Source organism: Cinclus cinclus, chromosome 2 (genome assembly GCF_963662255.1).
Source record: "Cinclus cinclus chromosome 2, bCinCin1.1, whole genome shotgun sequence".
Classification (NCBI taxonomy): Eukaryota; Metazoa; Chordata; class Aves; order Passeriformes; family Cinclidae; genus Cinclus; species Cinclus cinclus.
In genome coordinates this window covers 30,756,012-30,769,892 of record NC_085047.1, presented here as the reverse complement: position 1 = coordinate 30,769,892, position 13,881 = coordinate 30,756,012, and the positions used below count along the sequence as shown (strand labels likewise).

At 41.1% G+C, this 13,881-nt stretch overlaps 2 protein-coding genes across 2 annotated transcripts; one reads left to right on the top strand and one right to left on the bottom strand.

The window, feature by feature from the left end:
* On the bottom strand, positions 1–1,008 carry LOC134041117 (taste receptor type 2 member 40-like). The gene has a single exon (XM_062487407.1). The coding sequence runs from the start codon at positions 1,006–1,008 to the stop codon at positions 73–75; it is 936 nt and encodes a 311-aa protein (XP_062343391.1). The 3' UTR covers positions 1–72.
* A 6,036-nt stretch (positions 1,009–7,044) lies between these two features.
* Positions 7,045–7,980, top strand: LOC134041119 (taste receptor type 2 member 40-like). The gene has a single exon (XM_062487408.1). The coding sequence runs from the start codon at positions 7,045–7,047 to the stop codon at positions 7,978–7,980; it is 936 nt and encodes a 311-aa protein (XP_062343392.1).
* The last annotated feature ends 5,901 nt before the right edge of the window (positions 7,981–13,881 follow it).

Genomic DNA, 13,881 nt, shown 5'->3' with positions numbered 1-13,881 from the left:
TTTATACCTCTGATGATTTCAATGTAATTCATTTGGATTGAAACTAGAAAGTCCAGGATAAGCCACTGCCTTTCACATGTATGCAGTTCTGACATGACAGTTAATATGGTGCCAAATCCTAACTGGAATCTCTTGAAATTTTGGATTGCTCCAAATTAAGACTATGGAGTGTCCTGTAGGACAGGCAGCCATTAAAACTACACAGATCGAGTCTCCATTGCTTAAAGGTGAAAAAACATTGAATAAGATGACATGCATACAAATAAAATAAATAATGTAAAGGATAAGGAAGGAATAGACTGATTTGATAGCTTTCATATGGGCCTCTAAGCTGGCATCCAAGAAGCCACTTGCATTATTTTTCATCCGTCTGGTGTGTATCCACAGAGACTGAATCAGCAGAACACTTGAAACAACAGACAGTATTAAAGGCATACCTATACCAGCATTACAGAGAAGAATTAATAAACCCAAATTGTTTTTCCTCGTGGTTCTCATTGCTGAAGAGTTTGTCATGGGGAGAGGAGCAGTGAAGTTGTCTTGGACACTGTAGGCATCCCAGGCAAAGGGAATTGTGGCTATGAAGGAGCAGAGCCATGATGTGAGCAGCATCCAGGGCATCAGCCTGGCAATTCTCTTCTTCAGCCAGAGGAAGAAAGACTGTGTAAAACTGGCAACCTTGATGCAATAGAAGACACTAAGCCAGGCTCCAAACCACAGGCTGGAGTAGTTCAGAAATGTAAAAATTGTCTTAGCAACTCCCAACACCTGTTCAATATAATAAGAGGGTTCATAAAATATATTCATTAATAAATCCAGAGTAGTCCATGACTGCAAAATGAATCTAGATGAACTCAGAGAGATCATGATCATATCATATGCGGACCATGTTTTTCTCCCAATGCAGCTTGATGAACTGGCAGCCAAGATAATTCCATTTCCTAGAATTCCTGCCATGGATTCAATTATAGCAAGTGATAGACAAAGGAGAGCAAATGATGTCATCATTTTAAGCCAAGAGCTCAGGGTTATTACTCAGCTTCACCTGGGCCCCTGAGAGCCTCCGATCTGTCAGGCACTGCCAATCCCAAGGAGCTGTTGTGGGCAATGCTCACCTATTTATCTCAGGGCCAGAAGTATCCTAATGTCATTTAATATTTCTGCTATTTTGCATGTTGTTTTTGGGGGTTGATGTCTGTGCTGATTTGTGTAAGCATGGAAATTGGGTTCAGATTCAATTACTCAGTTTCCATTTTGGTGAAAGGGTTTGCATTGGAAGGGTTATGGAGCAGCTGAAGTGTGGTGATAAAAATGTTGGTTTGTACTCCAGTATCTGATGTCCTGCTTTACATGTCTAGATTTGCTTTTTCTATCTAATGCCTTAATCTCTCCCTTTCTTGCACTGTTACCTCTTCAGAGTTTATTAGAGATACTTGCCATGGCCTCTTCTAATCCTGGCATAGCTCTTTTCTTTATCAGATGTTTTCAAATTTCTGCTGCAAAGAGGATTTTCATGTTTTTATTTTGTTTGTGGAGTGTTTTAACCACCATAATTATCCTTGCATTCTTGTTCTCAGTGTCCTAAAGTACAACAATAATTTTCTGTGGGAGGATTAGCACAGGGAAATGGAAAATCATGGTACAGAGTACCTCACTAGTCTGTTCACTGTAGCAGATATGCACACTGCAGCCTGAGCAATTCCCCCCTGGCAGCAGGTGGCTGTGCCCTGAAGGAAGCTGCATCCTGTGGAGATCCCACCATGGAGAAGGCTCTTGGCAGGAGCTGCAGCCTGTGGGGATCCCATGCTGAAGCAGTTTGTACCTGGAAGATAGCACCCTGTGGAGAGGATCCCCTCTGCAGTCCCCATTCCCTGCTCAGGGAGGGAGGAGATGGAAAAGTAAAGAGGAGTGGATGCAGGGGAAAGGTTTCTAGTCTGTTATTGATTGGCCATAAATTAAATTATTTTGCCCATGTTGAAGGAATCCCCACCAGGCAAGGCACAGACACTGAGGGCACGGTCAGGCCTGCAGTCTACGCACATATGGGAATGGATATCAGATAAGCTCTGGGAGGACAATTAGGGAGAGCCACAAGGCCAGGGATTGCCAGACATATCCAAAGTGATAAGACATGCCTAAGATCAAGCCAGTAATTCCAGTCTGCAGTCCAGGATCAGTATCCAGTTGAGCTAAGCAGGTGGATAGATCAAGGCAAAGCTGCAGCAGAGCTCCGGAGAGCTCAAGGGTGATCATCCAGTTTAGAAGCAGCTCCTGAATGTAGCAGGGGCTAAGCCCCACTGAGGCTTGTCCCAGCAATCTGCTAAAAGTTCAGTCATTTGTGCTGTGGGAGTTGGCTCTGAATCGAGGCAGCCAAAGCCCCAAAAACAAGGTCTTCATTTCCCTAGAAAGTCCATTCATAGATTTTTGTGTTCCCCTACCCCAGCACACAGAGAAAAAGCAGTATATCCTGGCACACAGGCTTTCTCTTTCTTAAAATCATGTTTGATTGGCACTGAAGATTGAGTCCATTGCATTTCAGTCCAGAATTTCAATCATGAAAATTCCAGCTGTTCTTATGAGAATGCAAATCAGAGAAGTATCCTGTAGGGATCTCTCATACAGCTATTTGCATTTCTTGCCTTGAGCTGATGACTCGCTGTTGCTTTGGGGCTTGATAGCTCAGCTGATTTGTCTAAGTATGCAAATTGGGTCATGATTCAATTACATTGTTTTCATTTTGGTGAAGGGATTTGCATTGGACAGGTTATAGAGGAGCTCTGCTGGGGTTTATGGAACTGTGGGTTTCCACTCAATGTCCTGGTTTGGTTTACGTGCCTAAATTTTTTTTAAAAATTGAATGCCTTAATCTCTCCCCATCTTGCACTGTCATGTCTTCTTAGTTTATGAGAGTAATCTCTGTGGCTTCTTCTAATACCAGGGTAGTTCCTTGTCTTTATCAGATGTATTCAAGTATCTGCTGATAGGCTTTGTGGGCATGTGACAGCCAATCAAGGTCAACCCTGCACAGGTGTAAAGGATTTTCATGGTCTCTTCCATGTAGCTGCACAGTATTGTAAAGGTTCTAGTGTTTGGAGGTCTTGTTTTTATGAAATGAATCAAAATGATGATATCCTGTAGCACCTTTTGCTGGTCTGGCTCTGGTTTCTTTGGTGTAAAAACTCGTCTGTGAACATTGCAGTGAATGAATTCCAGTGAATTAATTATAATTCAATGAATGAATTAGTGGTAACCTTACCACCCAATCCTTCTCTTATGCCAGTCAAAGCAGCTGTTCCACTAGTCTTTACCCTTGCACAGGTCTTCTAGGAAACATTTTTATTAAAGAAATCATTTACTGTTGAGAATACAGCTTCTGTGGTAAATCTTCCCTTCAGTGGTTTACAGAAGGCAGCTCGTAATTTATTTCACTATTGAAACAGAATTTGTCAAATACCTTAATCTGAGGCATTTTAGAAACATTTCTACTTTCATCCATCCTCTCAGGAATCCACTTCCACTATGTAATTTGTGCTGATACTTGTCTCTCCAAACTCTTCAAACAAGATTCCAGTATGACTCAGGAAAGAATGACATGGCCTTTTCAGTTTCCTGCTATTGCTGAAATAGCGATCTGTGTCACTGCATTCTTGGTACATCAGAACTGGAGCTTCATGAGGCTTTCCAGCTGCAGTGGGATTTTACATACTCTTAAAGTAACTGTCACAGAAACATTCATGATGTAAGCCCTGTGTTCACTAAGCCCATCCTGATTCACTGTGTCTGGTTTGGATGTTGTCAATCTATTTGAAGCAATGTACCCATAATTGATCTGAGTCTGTGCCTGAACTGTTTTGCTTTAGACTTTACAATAATACCAAGTCAAAGGATAACTTGTGTTGGAGTCTTCCTTCCCCTTGTGACAGAAACTGTTGCGTAGGTGACAGCCGTGGCTTGCAGGAACATTTCTAATGCCATTGAACAGAGATGCAGGAAGTTCAGCACATGGCAATGACACCCTGACATTCCTCTGTCAGCACCAGTGACACATGCTGGTTCCCATCTCCCTGGAATCCCTGGCCTTGTGGCTCTCCCTAATTGTCCTCCCAGAGCTTGTCTGATATCCATTCCCATATGTGCGTAGACTGCAGGCCTGACCGTGCCCTCAGTGTCTGTGCCTTGCCTGGTGGGGATTCCTTCAACATGGGCAAAATAATTTAATTTATGGCCAATCAATAACAGACTAGAAACCTTTCCCCTGCATCCACTCCTCTTTACTTTTCCATCTCCTCCCTCCCTGAGCAGGGAATGGGGACTGCAGAGGGGATCCTCTCCACAGGGTGCTATCTTCCAGGTACAAACTGCTTCAGCATGGGATCCCCACAGGCTGCAGCTCCTGCCAAGAGCCTTCTCCATGGTGGGATCTCCACAGGATGCAGCTTCCTTCAGGGCACAGCCACCTGCTGCCAGGGGGGAACTGCTCAGGCTGCAGTGTGCATATCTGCTGCAGTCTGTTCTGCCAGGGCCTGCAGATGGAAGACCATCTGCATGGTCTTCCCTAGGGAGAGCGCAGGAATGTCTGCTCTGGTGCCTGGAGCATCTCGTCCCCCTCCTTCTTCACTGCCCTGCCTGTCTGCAAGGCTGTTTCTCTCACACGTTCTCTCTCTGTGCTCCCTCTCACAGCTGCTGCACACTGGTCTTTCCCCTTCCTTAGCTGAGTTGTTGCAGACATGTCACCAGCATCACTGGCGGGCAGAGCCTTGGCCGATGGTGGGTCTCCTTTGGGAATAACTGGGACTGGTTCAGTGTGCCACAGGGGCAGCTCCTGGTCCCTCCTCACACAAACCACCCCAGCAGCCTCCCCACTACCAAAACCTTGCCCATAAACCCCACAAAAATCACACGGACATTTGATGGTGGCAATGGGGCTCAGGCTCCACACTGAATGGGGCTTTGAGCTGCCTGATCTACAGGAAAGTGTCCCTGCCTGTGGCAGGAGGTTGGAACTGGATGGTCTTTAAGGGCCCTTTCAACCCAAACCATTCTGTGAATCTCTGCTTCTATGAGAGAGCTTAAAGGAGCTGTTAAATTCAAGGAGCAGCTACACATTTATCTTTTACTGACAGGTATGTACTCTGTATTCACTGACTTTTTTCCTGTTGGAAGAGTGTGTCACTTGCATCCTAGGAGCAGTTCCTGTCAAAAAACCAAACGCCCTTTTTCTATTCCTTCAAGATGAAAGATTCTAGCAATGGATGAGAAAGCACCTGCTTTTCAAAAGATTCCTGTGCCAAAAATTGTCTGTCGACAACTACCATCACTCTCATACATGTATACTTGCAAAATTTGGAAGCATAATGTTTGAATCGATTTTAAATCTTCCAAAGGAAGTGCTTATGCAAGTTTTGTACCCATTTGTTAAACATTAAATCCAGAGCAATATTTGATTGCTTTGCAAGTCTTAACACTAGGGAATTCAGATATTTACAGCTGAATTTCAACAAAGAACTTTGCCTATGTGACAGTGGGAAAGCCATTCAGAGCAAGTATGAAAAGAAACTGAATGTAGAGCCAGATCTTTGAATCACTGTGACAAAGTGAGAAATCCAGACTCTAATAAAGTAATGAAACAGATCACATTGCTTTCACTAAAAATAATTCCTAATAATATTTTTAATGAGAACAGAAAAATAATTTGTACCAATACTATAATAAATTCATTTTAAAAGCATTGTTAATTTCATCTTGAATTATTTCATTCTTTATTGTGATGTGTTTTGTAGTAATCAGTATCTGTACATAACATGCACATGGCCCATACAATGGTATATATATGAAATACATAAACAAATATATATATATCTGAGGTGTAATGCTCACAAAATTTTACTCCTACAGGTGCATAATCAAAAAGGTTTGATCACTGCCCTTTCTAGCCATAGATTACATTAAGCATTGGGAAATGCACACTACCCAAAGAAAAAACCTTGAAAACATGGAAAAATTTCTCATTTGATCACTGCCCACAGCTTCTTACTGTACTTCTGATAGCTACTTTTGTCACTGCATTTTTAAGAGCCTTTGTGTGTTTCCTTCTGTGTTCTAGGCTGCAGAAAAGAATGTGAGTCCCAAATTTTTTCAATAAACCCAAGCCTCCCTACTCACCTTTTGCTTTTCAGATGTGAGAAGTGTTTGAATTCAGTTCTTTTAGCAAGTGTAGCAGAATTTTAAAGGTTTGCATGTTACATAAGGGAGCAAAACTGACTTTATTAATAGTTGTACCATTGCTTCTGTATGTAATGTTGTATATTGCCAGATCTTAAATTCTTTAGGCAATTCCTGCATTTTTTCAGGAAGCTTGTGAAAAATAGGCAGGCAAAGTACTCTGGTAAAATGATTTTTCTTTTACCTGTGCTCATCTTCCCACAGATTTTTCTTGTCCTCTTTTGGGACACTCCAAGCAGGCATGCAATGGTAAGTGTAAGGCTTAAAAATACCCATACACAAAAAGAAAAGTGTAAAAATCCTTGCAGCAGAAATTTGAATATACCTGATAAAGAAAAAGAGCTCCCCCCAGATAAGAAGATGATATGGCAAGTATTTCTAATAAAGTTGGAAGCCATAACAGTGCAAGACAGGGAGATATTAAGGCATTAGATAGAAAAATGCAAATCTAGACATGTAAAGCAGGACATCAGACACTGGAGTGCAAACCCATATTTGTAAACGCCACAGTTCACCTGCTCCATAACGCTTCCAGTGCAAATCCCTTCACCACTGCAATGCAAAGCCTTTCACCAGAATGGAAACTGAGTAATTGAATCTGGACCCAGTTTCCATGCTTACACAAATCAGCACAGATATCAACCCCCAAAAACAACATGCAAAATAGCAGAAATATTAAATGACATTAGGATACTTCTGGCCCTGAGATAAATAGGTGAGCATTGCCCACAACAGCTCCTTGGGATTGGCAGTGCCTGACAGATCGGAGGCTCTCAGGGGCCCAGGTGAAGCTGAGTAATAACCCTGAGCTCTTGGCTTAAAATGATGACATCATTTGCTCTCCTTTGTCTATCACTTGCTATAATTGAATCCATGGCAGGAATTCTAGGAAATGGAATTATCTTGGCTGCCAGTTCATCAAGCTGCATTGGGAGAAAAACATGGTCCGCATATGATATGATCATGATCTCTCTGAGTTCATCTAGAATTACATTGCAATGCTGGATTATACTGGATTTATTCTTAACTATATTTTGTGAACCCTCCTATTTTGAAGAAAATATATTTGTAGTTATCAAGACGGTCTATATGTTTCTGAACTACTCCAGCCTGTGGTTTGGAGCCTGGCTTAGTGTCTTCTATTGCATCAAGGTTGCCAGTTTTACACAGTCTTTCTTCCTCTGGCTGAAGAAGAGAATTGCCAGGCTGATGCCCTGGATGCTGCTCACATCATGGCTCTGCTCCTTCATAGCCACAATTCCCTTTGCCTGGGATGCCTACAGTGTCCAAGACAACTTCACTGCTCCTCTCCCCATGACAAACTCTTCAGCAATGAGAACCACGAGGAAAGACAATTTGGGTTTATTAATTCTTCTCTGTAATGCTGGTATAGGTATGCCTTTAATACTGTCTGTTGTTTCAAGTGTTCTGCTGATTCAGTCTCTGTGGATACACACCAGACGGATGAAAAATAATGCAAGTGGCTTCTTGGATGCCAGCTTAGAGGCCCATATGAAAGCTATCAAGTCAGTCTATTCCTTCCTTATCCTTTACGTTGCATATTTTATAGCTTTCACTTTTCTTTTATGTGATTTATTTTTACGCTTTAGCACCTCAAAATCTCTATGTATAGCTGTAATGGCTGCCTGTCCTACAGGACACTCCACAGTCCTAATTTGGAGCAATCCAAAATTTCGAGAGCTGCTAGCTAGTATTTGGCACTTCATAAAATGTCCAGTCAGAACTACATCCATGTAAAAGATGATGACTTTCTAGTTTAATTCCAGATGAATCAATTTAAAAACCATAAGAGTTATAAAATATTAGAAGTTGAAATGGGTAGATTAGATCACTGCTCTGGAATTATGAAGAAGGTGGAAATGGTCTGCTATTTACTCTTTCCTTGAAAATCAGATTCTCTAAGACAGAAGGAAAACAAGGCCAAACCAGAATGATCCTCTTGAAAAGCTTAAAGTTACTAATTAATGAGACAAATAGATCACACCTGCTTGATCACAGGCATGTTCATATTTAATTGGGGAATATTATGCTTGATAGCTCTTTCAGGTTACTACAAGCACCTAATGAGGATGCTTAGGAATTCCCAATTAAATTGGAATATCTTACTGATTATTTTTAACTACATTTGAATTGTAGAATAAATATCTGTTGACTCTAAAGGTGTCTATAAAATTCCAGTCTGGTTCAGTAACAAAAGACAGTCTTTTGAGCTTCCTTGCTCTTGCTCAAGCAGTGACCAATGTCTGTGTTTCCAGTGAAATGATGCATTGGAGGACTCGTTAAAATCCTGTGATTAGAGCTAATAGGAAAAGTCTCACTACATTCTTGGTACATCAGGACAGCAGCTTCAGAATCCTTTCCAGCTGCAGTGGGATTTTACATACTCTTAAAGTAACTGTCACAGAAACATTCATGATGTAAGCCCTGTGTTCACTAAGCCCATCCTGATTCACTGTGTCTGGTTTGGATGTTGTCAATCTATTTGAAGCAATGTACCCATAATTGATCTGAGTCTGTGCCTGAACTGTTTTGCTTTAGACTTTACAATAATACCAAGTCAAAGGATAACTTGTGTTGGAGTCTTCCTTCCCCTTGTGACAGAAACTGTTGCGTAGGTGACAGCCGTGGCTTGCAGGAACATTTCTAATGCCATTGAACAGAGATGCAGGAAGTTCAGCACATGGCAATGACACCCTGACATTCCTCTGTCAGCACCAGTGACACATGCTGGTTCCCAGCTCAGCACCATGAGACACCCGTGTTGGGAGGGTTGGTTCATCCTCTGCCCTTCCCTGCTCTCCCCTCACCAGCCTTTACGAATAAACCTCAGTTCTCTGATCACACCAACAAGCACAACATGTGGGCTGTGCTCAACCCAAAATCCCTGTGTGCTCTCCTGCTCCTGGCTGAGCTCTGGGGCACATGGCTGCTCAGCACGGACACCGTGAACAGCTGCTCTCACAAAGCTTGGTTTATGCACCATTACTCCACATTCCTCATGCTCATGAGATTCCAAACCTGCTCCTGTGCTATTTTCCTGCCTCTTGAAGTACGTCTTCCCTCCATAGCTCCCTTTCCATAGAATGATATCAAATAGTTACCAGTTCATTAACATGATCTAAGGATCTAAGGATCTAAGAGGGAAAGCTGACAAAAATACTGGAGGGTACCTCATAGGATCAGTCATCTGGAAGACCTTTCTGTCTGTAAATGACCAGCTAATCAACTACTAAAAATATCTTCAACATGCATTATATACACCATCTAGTCAATCCCTCCCTTTATTTTATTGGATAAATTATAAGAATAATTTGATAAAGATTTGTTCTGGGAAAGAAAATAACAACTCTGTATCAGTAGGAAAATAACAGTTGCTGGGATTAGGATCCTCTGAAGACATTGTCTGAGAGTAGGCATTTTCTCTTTTCTCTCTTCTGTTTGTATTTCAAAGGTCGTTTGTTTTCCCCCACCTGCAATCTGAAGAAGGTTTGGAAGTCACGGAATCAGACCCTTCAAGACCCTCTGAACTATTTCCACACACACCAATTCCACATAACTGCAATGGCAGCTAGATTCAAGTCTGGTACAGTGAATGAGATAAGGAAACAAACAAAATTCAAAACTTATCCTGCTCTAACACTCAACATGCCATGTTGTCATGTACCTCTTTCCATTGAGCATCCAGGAAAAAGCTCACAAGATTTTCTAGGAATCTGCTCACATGTAACATAAAACAATAAGATCAGCATTTGAAATGAAGCCCTGTCCATTAAAAGCACTTTTCTGTATTACTGTAATTTAATGATGAAACAAGTTATCAGTGAGTAAGTCATAGAAAGACAGTAGTGTCCATTTATTTTCTAAAGCAGTCTTTTCCAAGTAACAAACCAGTAATTTGATTAGAGTCCTTAGCTCGAGGCAAGAAATGCAAATATCTACTTGAGAGATGAGTACAGGATCCTTCTCTGATTTATATTCCCATAAGCATGCCTGGAATTTTCATCATTGAAATTCTGGATGACATCTGATGGGCTCTGCTTCCAATGCCCATCAGAACATGATTTAAGAATTGGGAGCACATGTACAATTGGCAACTGGGAACATTATATGATGGTTCTTTATTAGCTTTGCACGTACATATTGAAATGAAAGGCAGGAATGGAACATTTAACTGGATAGCGTCTTACACCAAAACACACATCTATTAAACAGACAGTTTCTTCACCAAAATTCCTTTCTTCTCATCTCAGAGGGGCTTAGTTTGTTGAGAAATGCATGGAAACTGCAAGTGTTACTCATGCCTTCTGGTTGCAACAGTCTTACACAAGCCAAACTCTGTTATTTATTCTCGGCAATTCACTGAGCTCTTTTTGCACCTTTTACTTATGAAGTAAAATCTCTTAGAACAGCATCTTTCTTTTATGAAGGGTCATTAAAACAATTATGCCTGCACTTAGCTTTTGAATTATTTTCATCTGTCCTATGAAATGGAATGGAACACTACACTAAGCACGGAGTTGAAAAGTTGTAACCTCTGATCCTTCCTAGCCCAGCTATTAGGGCCAGAGGCTTCACTGAACTTGGCGACTTTATGCAGAAAGAAAATCTGACCCGGTTGTTCGGGAACTAAAAAACTTTAATACAGAAAATAACAAACAGCAAGCTGAGCAGTTTGTACTGAACGAACAGGGAAAGATGGGACAGGGAGGCCAGTTCCATGCATGAGGGCAAATGGACAAAAGCGGGTGTTAGGGCATGGCAGGGGTATTGATAAACATGGAGGAGGGGAGGAATTAGGGTGGAGTTTAGGGAGGGGGTCCAATAAAGGAGGGTGATTAGGAATATTAAAATTATTGCAGCAAAAAGGAACCAATGATAAGAAGGGAAGCAGAGAACTTTCTGGCAGTGATCAATATATTAGAGCTGGAGGATTCTGGGGGTGATTTTTTTACTTACCACTATTGCAAGGGTTTTCCCACAGCCTTAAGCCTTGGTCATCTGCACTTTTATTGAAGCTAACCCCAATAAAAATGAAAATTCTATTATCTTCAAGTAGTTGCACACATATGTAAATGTGAGTTGAATTGACCTAAAATGCAGGATGGGCAGAAATTTCAGTTCAGCTATGACAGCATATATGTGTTTGTGAAAGCCCAGGAGCAGTTAACATCAGTTGCTCTAAAAGTGAAGGAAACTTCTGCTTAAGGGACTTGTCAGCAAATCATTGCTTGTTTTTACCACAGTCACAGAAAGCATGTATTTACAAGTACATCTTACACTCATGGATTCCCAGATAACTTATTTTACAGGAAAAAAAAAAAGACCGGAATAGGTAACCTCATTATTCAGTGTTTTGAAACTTGAGATTGCTTTAAAAATCACCAGCAAGGGAATCAGTAAAAATCAGACTTAATATTAAGCAACAGCATGACAAGTTCATTGTCAAGGTTCACTTTACTACTTATTAGGTGGTTAAGGTACACCAAGGGTAAAAAAGCAGCAAACAAAATCCACTCAATCAAAACAGAAATTAACCAAGAACTAGCTATGTGTGTATGTGTTTAAGCATGTGTTTAACCATGTGTGATAAAAGGATAAGGGAAAAACTTAAAGGGAAAAACAGAGAAAGGGCAAGGATAGAAAGCAATATCACCTAAAAGCTTAATAGCACTCAAACTTAACAGTACTTAAACTTTACTTGTACCCTAAACATGACAGTTAACATGGAACAACACTTAACAGCATTAACATAAATTATACCTTAAATTTAAAATTTAGCAAAGGAATAACACTTGACAGCATTTAACTTAGCTTATAACTTAAATTAAAGTAACTTATGGACCTGACTTACTTATATAGCTAAGAGATAAACATCTAAGAGAGCAGCTTTTCTCCTATTTTGCCATAGCATATGCACGCTTTTATGCACACAGACCTAAAGTGTCAGTGCACGGTACCTGTGAAAAATTCCCCTCAAAGGTAACAAAATCCTCACTTTAGATGCCTTTGCATCTCCTCAGTGGGCAAAGGGGCCTCAAGGAATGGGGGCATCAGCCCAGGATCCATCATGGTGGAAAGTTTGCTGGCTCTGAGAGGCCCCTCTCAGAGGAAGGTTGCTGGTCACAGCCACTGCAGTCCAGGAGAGCATCAAGGGTCTCTGTTTATCTGTCACAAATGAGTGGCCTTCTCATAACAATGGTCCATCCTGGCCACATTTCAGGTCAGCACCCTTTCTTTGAAAGTCTGAGAATAAGGAAGAAAAACGATTTCCAAGGCTGCTCATAAAAAGCCAGGAGCTCGTCAGGCAGTGCAGGTTCCTGGGAGCAGTGGGAATTTCTGATGAGCTCAAGAGGAGCCAGGCCCAGGCACTGCTCAGCAAGGCCAAGGCCTGACAGGCATTTCACCTAATGAGCATTTCACCTAACCAGCATTTCACCTAACCAGCATTTCACTTCATGAGCATTTCTCAGATCACAGCGCAGCCTGAAAAGGGAGGGGGTGGTGGATAAACCACCGCAGCCAGTAAAAAGCTGAAGTGACAGACATCAGCCTAAGTGGTCTAAGACGAAAGAGCTACCAAATCCTTTCCCAGTCTTGTCTGAAAAAAACGCTAAGATTGCACTGCATAAGAATAAGGCATGAAAAAACTTGCACTCTCTAAAGTGGGAAGAGAGTTGAAAGGGCAGATGAACGTGACACACACTCTTGGTACAGAACCAAGGGAACAAAAGGCTCAGAGAAAAATTAAGGGAACAAGGTAGACTGATAATGATTATCTGTATTACTATTGCATAACTGGGTGCAAGTGCAAGAGACCAGTAGTGCAAAGGGAATTAATTAACTAATTAATTGTTGTAGGTTTCCTCAATTTTCTGTTGCCTTATCTCAGCATCCAACTACATGTTTTTTCATCGTTTATGTTGGACGTCACCACAATTTTCAACTCCTGGACAAGCAAGATCATCAGAGCCTCCAGTGTTTGATACATTCCTTCCAATCAGAGGCAGGAGCATAAGGACACATTATATATCGCTAAGGGAATCCAATCACTTTGCTTTACCAAATCAATTTCATACAAACATACATAGCCTTGGTTATTGATAATACCTGGACTGACTCTATTCTATGTGTATGATGCTCAGTTTTTCTTCTGAAATCTCTTCAGACAGTGGTCACAAAGCCAATGCAGTTTAATTGACACAACCTGCACTGAACTCATGATTCTTTTGTTGTCTGTTCTTTCTGGGTACAATATGGAAATGTAAAGGAGGATGATCCACAGGTTCTATTTATTCAACATTCAAAGAGTTAAATGCAGCAACTAACAGAATATGCAAACAGCTATTCACTGTTGTTTGCATCCTTGTGATTACTGGTTGGGCTTTTGCAATCAAAGCATTCTATCCTCAGCTAAGAGAAATGGAAAATCCTATTGCATTTTAGAGGCTTTCCTGGACATCCACAACTTTGTCTTTTTCTGAGTATATACCTTAAGAGCAATACCATCATCCTGCTTTTAGTTTGATTAATGCCTATACACAGATGATACCTGTGAAATGTGACAAACAATTTTAACATGGCATCTTGAAAATATGCCTAATACATTTTTACATAATAAAAAAATTATAAAACCCTCCA